This window comes from Podarcis bocagei (assembly GCF_964188305.1).
Source record: "Podarcis bocagei genome assembly, chromosome: 15".
In the NCBI taxonomy this organism is placed as follows: Eukaryota; Metazoa; Chordata; class Lepidosauria; order Squamata; family Lacertidae; genus Podarcis; species Podarcis bocagei.
The window spans coordinates 13,608,276-13,619,860 of record NC_138141.1 but is presented as its reverse complement, the minus strand read 5'-3'; the positions used below and the strand labels follow the sequence as shown (position 1 = coordinate 13,619,860).

Genomic DNA, 11,585 nt, shown 5'->3' with positions numbered 1-11,585 from the left:
ACCACAAAATATAGGATACTTGTGGCTACAATACAGTTGCAAACATAATAAGAAATTGTGGCATTTAAAGCTGTAAATACGAAGACAAAAGATGCCTTTCCAGTGGCAGCTACCAAATTCAAGCATTTAGCATCCCAGCCACTTGCATAATTTTGCATGGCTTTCTTGTTTTAGGTGTGAGGGGCAAGGTGGCATATTGATGACTGCTATATGCTGTAGTAACAGAATTGATCCATGGAACTGCAGAATCCATCAATGAAGTGTTAGCTGTAATTTTGAAAAGGGAGGAAAAAAACCCTAAGAGTGTTTTCAACGATATGTTGAACAATAGCAACATGTCCTAATGGATGGACAGAAAATGCAACTCTTAACTACAAGGCACCTTGAAGGGTTCTTAGAGAGAAGTCTGTCAACAAGATTTGGTCTTCTGAAAAATGTATCTTCAACCTTTTCAGACCCAAGACTCACTTTTAACCCAAACTTTAATTTATCTCTTAATCTTTTAACATCAATTTACAGAATGGTAGTGTTCCTGTTGTGACCCATCAGTTGATGAACAGTATTCTAAGAGATGTGCTTTTAGTAGTAGTATTTGAATATCAGCAGTTGTGGCTTCCTATGAAAATCTCTGCTGGCGCTGATATTAGGCATGTAATTCAGTGTCCTAATTAAATCAAGGACATGCTTCATCCCATACCCTACAGTGTACATGTCCAGGACAAAGATTACCAGGGGTGAGAGAGTAGATTAGGGAAAAGGTATTCCACACTTGAGAGTTTTGCAGGAGGGGAGGATTTGGTAGGACACTGAAACATGCTGCAAATATCGGCTTGAAAAACAATGTCTTAACCAGAACAAAAATACTGGTTCCCAGTTTGGCGGCATAGTGTGTGGGAAATGTCCTGGGAGGTAGCAGATATTTCAGAAGGGATGGATGCCTCTCTACTCATTGCAAGAAACCAGCTATGCAAATGGCTTAACCTTATAAATCTCTGCCTGTGTAGCTTGGATGTAGCTGGCAGTGGCTGAGCTCTCCAGATGTTTTGATGGGTATTGCAAGTGTTGGAATATTGCAATAGGGCCAACTGTCCCATCATTGACTTCTTCTGGTAAAGAGAGACATTTGGGTAGGTTGGGACATTGCTTCAGCTTTGGTAGTTGCTGGTAGAGCAGTTAAGAGACTAAGCTAGAAATCTGGAAGTTCCCAGTAGTTCCCTCTGCCATGGTCACAGACAAGCCACCTTTTCTCAGCTTCAGTCTCCCTATTTGCAACAGGATGGAATAATAATTCTGGCACCTTACAGGGTGGTAGCTAGGATGATAATAATGTGCTATACAAATGCTTAGTAGTAGTGCTTAGTGCTGCCTCAGGCTAGTGCAAAGGTTTGAAACTGAGCTGCTTTCTAATATTTCAATCAAAAATATCATTTTATCCTGCTGTCCCAGGGATGGGGAACCCTTTTCAGCCTGAGAGCCACATTCCTTCTGAACAATCACCCAGCGTCCATATGCGCAAGTGGTGGGTGGGACAAATATGAATTTTGTCCCTGCACAGTAGGCTCATTTCTTCATATTCAAACATCCCCCCTATAAACCCTCCCATCCAGCCATCAAAAGGCTCATTCCAGCCAGGCAAAAGCAGTCGAGCCTGCAAAGCAGAGGGAGGTCTGAGAAGAGTGTTTGCGGTAGAGTCCCACAGGTCAGTTAGAGAGGATGGCAGGCTGCATTTGGTCCCCTGATGTTCTCCACCAAAGGATCAATTCTCCAGATCACCTGCTTTCAATTTACTACTGAAGACCTGAAGCTATAGGGTTTGCAAAACCCACAAAGTGTGCCTTTTAATATCAAGTATGGAAAGGGCTTTGCCAATCCCAGTGCGTACCCCCACAGGGCTAAAAATACTCCCTGAATGCAGGTGTTCTGCGTGTGATTAAGCCACCGCTGTGCTCTGAAAATGCAAGCATGGTCCACGATTCCCACTAGTCGGCTAACCCCGAAAGCCCACCCCTGCGTGTTCCTAGATGTAAAACCAAATCCACAGCCCCACATTCCTGCAGAGGCTTGCTGGAAATAACATCTGCTTATGAGAGAGGGATGTAAAACCACAAGAACCCAGCCTTGCCTTGCTATGCCTGTGGTAGACGGAGGTACATGGTGTCCCCGGCAATCCCAACGCTCCAATGCTGCTTGCGCTATTTCTGGGGCCGACGGCAGTCACTGCTTTGTAAGAAACCGGGTTGCCTTGTAATTACCCTTCCCTTTTCGCAAACATCCAAGGCTGTCATTTGCAGCTGTCCGGTGCTTAATTCTCTGCAAATAAAGCTTTCAGTTTGGCAAGTGCAAACGTCAAGCTTTCAGATGCCGTTTGTGAGCAGTGCGATTGCAGCAGCTGCCTCTTCTCTTCTCTTGCCTGTGCTTGGCCCATCCGAAAAGTACCATGTCGATCGCACACACCGCGGGCGAGTATATGCTCTCGGATGCTTTGCTTCCGGATCCGAATGGCTCCAGGGCAAAGGGGCTTCGCTTGGAGCTATCGTGTGACCGCATCGTGAAGTTTGTCACTGTGGGGCTGCCTTTGCTGCTCGTGTCCCTGTCATTTGCACGGGAATTTTCGTCTGGTACGTTAACTTGCTTTCTTTACTATTACTACTATTTGTTCCAGGGTTCTAGTTAAACTGACTTAAAATATATTCTCACTGGGCTGTATCCACTCCGTGTTAGTTGGGCCTATGAATTAAAATTGATGTGAAAAATTTAGTGGCAGTGGCGTAGCGTGGCTTGTCAGCACCCGGGGCAAGGCAAGTAATTTGCGCCCCCTAACCCGTGGATTTGCGCCCCCTAACCCTAACCCCCAGATGTTGCGCCCGGTGCGGCTGGCCCCCCCTGCACCCCCCACACCACGCCACTGTTTAGTGGCATTGATTACAACGGGAACTAAATGCACTCTAGTCTGTCTCTAGTCCAAAATGCATTTGAACCATAGATTATGAATATTCATAATCTATCCTGCTCTATTCTCTAGCTGAAATTCATTTGTTCCAAAAACTTTTCTGCAAAAAGTTGAACACCTTTAGATGTTCTTTCTGCACTCAGATGTTTGCTAGATAATTCACTAAATTGTTTATGTACTATACATGCACTGGGATACTTGATTTTAGTATTTGTTAATTGGGGTGCAATACTATTTAGTTATTCATGTCTTGTGTGCTTCTGTATACAGCACTTGCCAAAGTTATGTCAAGAAGCTTAAAGCACTCAAATTTGAAAATAAAAATTCGTATCTGAACTACGAACTTTATTCTGAAATTTTACATTCAAATTTTGGAAACTTCAGCCACTAAATTTTGGCTCCACCAGATGATAATTAAGAAAATGTTTGTATAAATATTTATACATCTCCCTACCTTAGGACTCTGGGTCAATTCCAATTTAAAACTTTTTTTTTTAATTTGCAAATTTAACAAGATTTTTTTTAAAAAAATAGAAATTAAAGAAGAAAAAGAGACGAAGGAAAAAGAGAAACAATAAGCAAATAATACTAATAATAATAGACCATCATTTCACATTGTGAATGCAGTGATCACCAGAACACAAATCTTAAATGAAGCATGCAAGTTAATGTAAAAGCTCCAGGTATTCAAACAGGAATCCATACGGAATTTATTCCTATATATTAAATATGTTCAAATGTTGCCAGTGTAGTAAGGTTCTCGGACCTCTATGTAACGGATAATGGATATGTACTATTCCAGGCTGAAGTATAAGTGTCTTAGCCACCACAAGGGCTCGCAAAATCCACTTTTGTTTTCCATCTGTTAAGCCCTGTGCCACAGAGGTATCATTTAAAGGCATATGGGCAGCTGCAAATATAAAGGATTTTGCCAATACAAAACAGATGTGAGTAACCGCTTCAATCCCAAAAGGAATATATCACTGGAAAAGCCTACATTATATGCCTCAAAGGGAACTCTCAGCATTACACCCCCAACATCTATATGTGTTAGACACTGCCTTCCTATACAGATGTTGAAGAATCCATTATACTCAAAATATTAATTTTTGCTGATTCAGTATCAATTTCAGGTCCAATGAGAAGTTCTGTATAGATTCTAAAGCAATTTCCCAATGTTTAGGCTGAGTAATACCTTGCAATTCCCTGTTGCATGGGGAACAGATGGTTGACAATTTGTTGCAGCAAGGGTTTGTATGTGAAAAAGGTAGCATACATTCAGAAGGGGAGCCCAGAGTTCAGAAAGATTAATGATGCAATAGCATACATGTCACACTTTTGTGTTATTTTCACTATATCCTATACCCTTTTAAAATGTGGCTCTTTTGGGGGTTATTTATATAGTTATATATTGTGATCTTTTTTGTGAACCACTCTGAAACCTCCAGGTATAGGGGGCTATATAAATTCAATCAATATCAATCAATCAATATATTTTCACATGCACTTTTCACTAGCACACACAATTTTGAACACATTCTGTGGCTGGAGAAATTGCATCTCAAAATTAGGAGTGCAAATTGTGTGACAGTGCTTTTTCTCAGTTCATGTATTGTTATGGGAACTGCAGATTTGGTAGGTTCTCGTTTAGCACGCGGAAGTACTAGCAACCTTAATTCCTCTCCTTGAGGTAAAGGTAAAGGGACCCCTGACCATTAGGTCCAGTCATGGCCGACTCTGGGGTTGCGGTGCTCATCTCGCTTTACTGGCCGAGGGAGCTGGCGTACAGCTTCCAGGTCATGTGGCCAGCATGACTAAGCCGCTTCTGGCGAACCAGAGCAGCACACGGAAACACCGTTTACCTTCCTGCCGTGGTGGCACCTATTTATCTACTTGTACTTTGACGTGCTTTCGAACTGCTAGGTTGGCAGGAGCAGGGACTGAGCAACGGGAGCTCACCCCGTCGCGAGGATTCGAACTGCCAACCTTCTGATTGGCAAGTCCTAGGCTCTGTGGTTTAACCCACAGTGCCACCCGCACCCCCATTTCTCTCCTTACTCTGCTGTAAAAGCACATCTGCAGGGCCCCTGTAGCGGAGAAGATGAGCAAGAAGGCCTTGCAGATCACTCCCCCTCTCGCCAAGTGTGGCGAGAACAGGCCATTACAACGGCAGCAGACGGGTTGGGTGGGGGTGGCAAATTCCCATTTCGTCTGAGGTTGCTGCCCCTGCTTCCCTAAATCAAGCAAACTCTCTCTTTATGCCCCACTGTGCCCCCCACTTTTCGCCCTTCGAAATGGCCTGGAGAAAATCTCAAAGTGTTGAATTTCGGCATGTGAACTGTCGCTCCATGGGCTGGCCATCACCAAAGGCTGGTTGTGGTAATGTAACGCAGCAAGTGCTTTTTTTTCTGGGGGTTACGCAGGGGTACGCATACCCCTAAACATTTTGTGAATCTTTGTACAGTACAGTCATACCTTGGGTTACAGAAGCTTCTGGTTGCGTTTTTTTGGGTTACGGACCGCCGAAACCCGGAAGTACCGGAACGAGTAACTTCCGGGTTTTGGCGGTCGTGCATGCACAGAAGTGCTAAATTGCACTTTGCACATGTGCAGAAGTGCCGAATCGTAACCCACGCATGCGCAGACATACCACTGCAGGTTGCGGACACTGTGGGTTGCGAACGTGCATCCTGCACAGATCACGTTCGCAACCCAAGAGTCCACAGTACTTTTGCCCATTTACTGTACAGTGGTACCTCGGGTTACATACGCTTCAGGTTACAGACTCCGCTAACCCAGAAATATTGCTTCAGGTTAAGAACTTTGCTTCAGGATGAGAACAGAAATTTTGCCCCGGCGGTGCAGCAGCAGCAGGAGGCCCCATTAGCTAAACTGGTGCTTCAGGTTAAGAACAGTTTCAGGTTAAGTATGGACCTCCGGAACGAATTAAGTACTTAACCCGAGGTACCACTGTATTTATTTCCCCCGAATTGAACTATAAAATGGTGGTTTCCTTGAGTCAAAATGAGAGTAACCCTAAACATTTTTTAAGGAAAAAAACACAGCTGGGGTTATGTGATGGGGAGCAGTTTGATCAGGAGTATTTGCTGGGAGAACCGGACTCATTCTCCTCATTGACCAGGAAGACCATCTGCTTGCTTGAGTCACAAGGTTGCTATTGCTGGGATGAAGCAGCGTTCAGTTGCGTTCAGTTTCCTGCAGTTTGATGCAACAGCTGGGTGAAGTACCAGCAGAAATGGCCCTGGAGGCTAATGGTTCTGTTTCTGCCTTGCTCTCCCCTCCAGGCTCCCAGATCAGTTGCTTCTCTCCCGCCAACTTCACAGGGAAGCAATCGGCCTACGTCGACGCTGTATGCTGGGACTCCTTGCTTCACCATGACTACGATACTGTGGGAGACTCTCAATCCAGATCTCTCTGGGTCCTCAAGGTATCAGTGTGGGACACCTTAGTGATTCAAAGGAAGGATTATTATATTTACTATTTTTTATTTTTTTTTTTGTTTTTTCAACTTAAAATTTCACAATGATATATCAAACATAAATCATAAAAACAAGATTCCAAGGAATCTTCTGGACTCCCATCCTCCCCTATGTGGTCCTATTTGTGGGATGTAAAACACACTGCAGTCAAGTACAACATTCCTGAGCTGGGACAAACTTCCTTTGCATGTGACTAGATGTGAACATGGTCTAATCTGGCCTAGTCTGCTTGGGTAGCAAGAGGAAGGAAGAGGAGCACACCATCTTCTTTTGCTCCTCTCTTCTCCATTTTTGTTTTTCCTCTATGCAGTCACTTAGGAATTAACTCTCTTGTGGGATAGTTCCACATACGAATGTACTTTTGTAACATAAGTCTGCCTTCAGGGATCAAACTGTGAACTGAATGAATGTGAGTAAACTACTTTTATATGCACTTTAATAAGATTGCCGTGTCTATTCTTTTTAAGAGGGACAAGAAGGGATCTTACCAGGAATCTTATATAGAGAGGGGTGATGGGAGCTGTTGCGCAACATCTGGAGGGCACAACATTGGCCAACATCTGGGGACCCAAGGTTGAATAACGTGGTTCTAGCACACTCTCAGTATATTTTTTGTAAGGTTTCATTATTTACACTAAGTGCAGATGTCTCAAGAGGAAGCATCTTTGCTGCTCACACGTAGGGGTTCCTTGTGAAAGGTGTGCACTCATCACATGGGTGCTGGAGGCAAGGCAAGACTTTCAATACAAGACTGTGGTGGGGGCCAGCAGTATAGCCCTACCCTTTTCTCTTTTATATAAATATATATAATTTTTATTAAATTTTCCATTTTACAATTTAGAATACTCATTTAAACATCCTTAAAATATCCATGACTTCCCTTCTTCTCTTTTCCATGGTTCATTTTACGTATCATAAATCCCTGCATATTTTACAAAAACTAAACTGTTCAGTATTCCATTATTACATCCATCAAAACGTATTTACACTCATGAATTTATCCTAATGCTGCCAGTGTTTTCAAGTGCACATAATTTCCCCCCATATATTCAATAAACGTTTTCCAATCTTCTTTAAAATGTATGTTCTTGTTTTCTTGGGCCTTGCCCCTTTCTCTATGCAATGAGCTTTGTTATGTACTGAGTTGAATTGGATCCAAAATGCAGCAGTCTGATTGGTCCTAGAACAATAGGATTCAGAATGCAGCAGTCTGATTGGTCCACAGGCTCCAATCCAGCTCCAGGTGGAAGTGAATATGCAACCTGATTGGCCTACAGGTGAATCCCGGAATTAGCCAATCAAGTGCAGCCCATTGTGTAAATAATGTATATAGAGCAGACATTCTGGGGGAACATTCATTCCTCCTCACCACTATGAGCTGCATAAAGAGCATGAAATCCACTCTCGACTCCGAGTATATTTCAAGCTTCTTTTTCCCTTTTCAAGATGTAAAGAACTCCTGGAGAAGAGTATTCTAGAAAAATAAGTTGGGTCAATACCTAGTATTTCTTTCTCCCATGCCCCTGATTCCTTGTCAGTTCTTACTGTATTTTTCTCTTTCCACCTAGGTCTTCCCATATTCCTTGCTGGTGATTGCAGTCGCCATGTACCTGCCTTCTCTGCTCTGGAGATATGCGGCTGCCTCTTCGCTGAACTGCGACCTGCTCTTCATCATCGATGAGCTGGACAAATCCTACAACCGTTCCATCCGCTTAGTGCAGCACATGGTGAAACTACAACAGTCTGGTACCGACCCAGAAGAGCTATGGGAGGAATACGACAAGTAAGCTCAAACGGATGGCTGAGGAGAAGGGATGTAGCCAAGCACAGGAGCCAACTCCTAGGAGCCCCATAAAATATTTGAGGGTGCCAGGGTCCCCCAGAGTTGATGGGCATTGTCGTTCAAATGGCGTATGTGAACCCCCTGTCGTGGAATTCTATTCAATATACATCCAGAGTAGATTCCAATGTATAGTTAGCAGAGCAAAAACTTAAACACGTTGCAGAATTCCCAAAAAATAGACAAGAGGCAATTGTATTTAAATCAAGCAGTGCTTTACTGCTACTGAAGGCAAAGGAGCACAATGGTCACAAATCCAATACATTCAGGATTGGCCCTGTCCATAAGAAATCCCGTTGCAGCAGACTTAATTTAAACTTGCAATAACATATAATTAAACCTTAACACTAAGCATACTATATACAGAACACCACACCAGAAGGAAAGAGAGATAGAAAGTGAAAGTGAAACCCAGGCTGCTTCTGGTCTTACTATTATAGTCAGCACGACCTTGACAGAAAGCGATAACAGAACTAGTTTAAGCCAGCTGTACTCAGCTTCTCTGAAGGAATAACCCAAACCTGAAGGAGCGTCTCCACTCCCTGCTAGAAGCCGAGTTACAGGGAACCAGGCAGAGGGCCTTCTTGGTAGTGGCACCCACCCTGTGGAACACACTCCCACCAGATGTCAAAGAGAAGAACAACTACCAGACTCTTAGAAGACATCTGAAGGCAGCCCTGTTTAGGGAAGCTTTTAATGTTTAATAGACTATTGTATTTTAATATTCTGTTGTAAGCAGCCCAGAGTGGCTGGAGAAACCCAACCAGATGGGTGGGGTATGAATAATAAATTATTATTATTATTATTATTATTATTATTATTATTATTATTATTATTATTATTATGAACCTTCTGCTTTTTTCTTTCACACAGAGAAGCTTCCAGAAGAATCCCGAACCCTCTTGAATTAATTAGAATAGGAAAGATCTCTTACATATCAGATAATAATTTCTGTACTAAGAAATGACACACCACCCTCGCAATATTTTATTCAAGTTGGCACCCCTGTAGTCGAGGTGGTAGGCACTCACTTTGCATGCGGAAGGTTCCAGGTTCAGTCCCTGGCATCTCCCTCTCTGATAAATTCCTGGAGAGCAATTGCCGGAAGTGACTTTAGAGCAAAAGTTCAGGTCCCTCAACTGGCTTAATAACAATAATGATAGGATTAATATTAATAATATAAAGCAGCAGTTCCCAAACTGTGGCTTGTGAACCACTGGTGGTTTGCGAGTTTCATTTAAGTGAGTCCACATTAAACATCCAGATTGATTTTGCACTGTATTTTTATTGCTTCTTCTATTTCCTATATTGCATTAGATGGTATTACAATCTGAATTCCATAGGATTCAGGTAATACAGTGGTACCTTGCTTCCTGAATGGCTTAGTTGTCGAACAAATCAGCTCCCGAACACCGTGAGTGTTCCAGTTTGCGAACGTTTTTTGGAAGTCAAACATCCGACGCGGCTTCCGATTGAGTGCAGGAAGCTCCTGCAGCCAATCAGAAGCTGTGCCTTGGTTTTTGAATGGTTTCAGGAGTCGAATGGACTCCTGGAACGGATTAAGTTTGAGAACCAAGGTACCAATGTTTAATAAAATGCAACATAGGAAGCAAAAGAAGCAACAAAATACAATGGAAAAACATACAGCATTGAGCACAGTGAATTACAATTGCTGCAACTTCCAAAGGGGGGGACGACACATTAAGTAGTCCTCAAAGACCCTCAGCAATTTTCAAGTGGTCTGTGGGGGGAAACTTTTGAGAACCACTGATTTAAAGAATTCCACCACCACCCGCCTGGTAAAACCATTAAAGTCCAGACTCCAGAGCCTAAAATTGCCTGTCTGACCATTGCAGCCTCTCCTCGATCATGTTCTCTCCCCCATAAGGCAGAGCTCCACCGACTGACCAGATCTATAGATCCAAGCTCTTTTCCAGCTATAACGGTAAACAGTCCTTGTTTCTCTCTCACCAAGGGCTCGCAGGGAACGCTATTTTGAATTCCCATTACTGGAGAGGTACCTCACCTGCAAGCAGCGCTCCTACTACCTCGTTGGGGTCTACGTGCTACGGAACCTCCTCCTCCTCTTCCTCCTTGCTGCCACCTGCTTCTACTTAGCCTACTTCCACGTGGCCGTCTTTTTCCAAGATGAGTTCAGCTGCACCATCAAGGTGGGCCTGCTAAAAGATGAGCTTCACATCCCAGGCTCGGTCCCCTGCAAGCTCGTCTTCTTCACCGTCTTCCAGGTGACCAGCATCTGCATTGGGTGTGTGTACGTCCTTCTGGGGCCCGTTGTCATCTACCACCTGCTTCAGTTGTGCCAATGGGACAAGCGGCTCCTATCCATCTACGAGATGCTGCCAGCTTTTGACCTCCTCAGCAGGAAGATGCTGACCTGCCCTCTGAACGACCTGAACATCATTTTGCTGTTCCTGCGCGCCAACATCTCGGAGGTCAAGTCCTTCAGCAGGCTGAGCGTGCTGTGCACTCTGAGGGATGTCAGGGCGGATAAGGAAGACATTGACACGGTGGTGGATTTTATGACCCTCTTGGCTGGTCTGGAGATGTTGAAGCCTAAGCACAATCTCTGTGCCAATGGAAACTCGCCTCATCACAACAGTGAAATTATTGGTAAGTGATACTAGCAGAAAGCCAAACTTTCTAACTTTTGTGGAAAAAGACCACAGCACAACTCAGATTTATTCATGTCTTGTCAGGCTTCGGGGACTCAGCTTCCTCCCCTCCTTTGGCCGTAGATAAGCAGGACAAATCGAAAAGAGTCCCTTACCATTGAAAGAGTCTTTAATGACCACAGCAAAAGAACAAAGCAGCCATTCTTGGAATGAAGGTGTTCCCAATTAAGGTTTCCACCAACTTCTCCCCTTGGTCACTTTCGCATCTTGCAACCTGATCTTGCAACCATTGTGCTTTTTGTGTAGCCACCTTAGCCCCACAGCTAATTCTCCCCTGGCCTCCTCGCTGGCCCAAGTCAGATCAATTCAGCCAGCTAGCCCTGGGGTTTATCTAATTGATTTTTGAATTTTATTGTTATTCATGTTTCTATACTGTATTTTATGCTGCTTTTATAATTAAGTGTTTTAAAGTGTTTTAAATTTGTTGTTAGCCGCCCTGAGCCCGGTTTTTGAACCGGGAAAGGCGGGGTATAAATAAAATTATTATTATTATTATTATTATTATTATTATTATTATTATTATTATTATTTGCTCTACATGTCCTTGGACTAATAGGCTGGACAGTCTCCAGCGAGAGAGAATCTGTTAGCTCTCTCTCTTC

At 43.5% G+C, this 11,585-nt stretch overlaps 2 protein-coding genes across 2 annotated transcripts in view; one reads left to right on the top strand and one right to left on the bottom strand.

The window, feature by feature from the left end:
* The window catches only part of VSIG10L2 (V-set and immunoglobulin domain containing 10 like 2), a 174,004-nt gene that overhangs the window by 146,455 nt on the left and 15,964 nt on the right, over positions 1 to 11,585 (bottom strand). The window lies entirely within an intron of this gene.
* The window catches only part of PANX3 (pannexin 3), a 29,980-nt gene continuing 18,428 nt past the window's right edge, over positions 34 to 11,585 (top strand). Inside the window, exons 1-4 of the mRNA XM_081171768.1 lie at positions 34 to 2,618; positions 6,256 to 6,398; positions 8,019 to 8,233; positions 10,266 to 10,921. Coding sequence (XP_081027894.1) covers positions 2,438 to 2,618; positions 6,256 to 6,398; positions 8,019 to 8,233; positions 10,266 to 10,921 — 1,195 coding nt within the window. The 5' untranslated portion in view covers positions 34 to 2,437. The remainder of the gene's footprint in view (positions 2,619 to 6,255; positions 6,399 to 8,018; positions 8,234 to 10,265; positions 10,922 to 11,585) is intronic.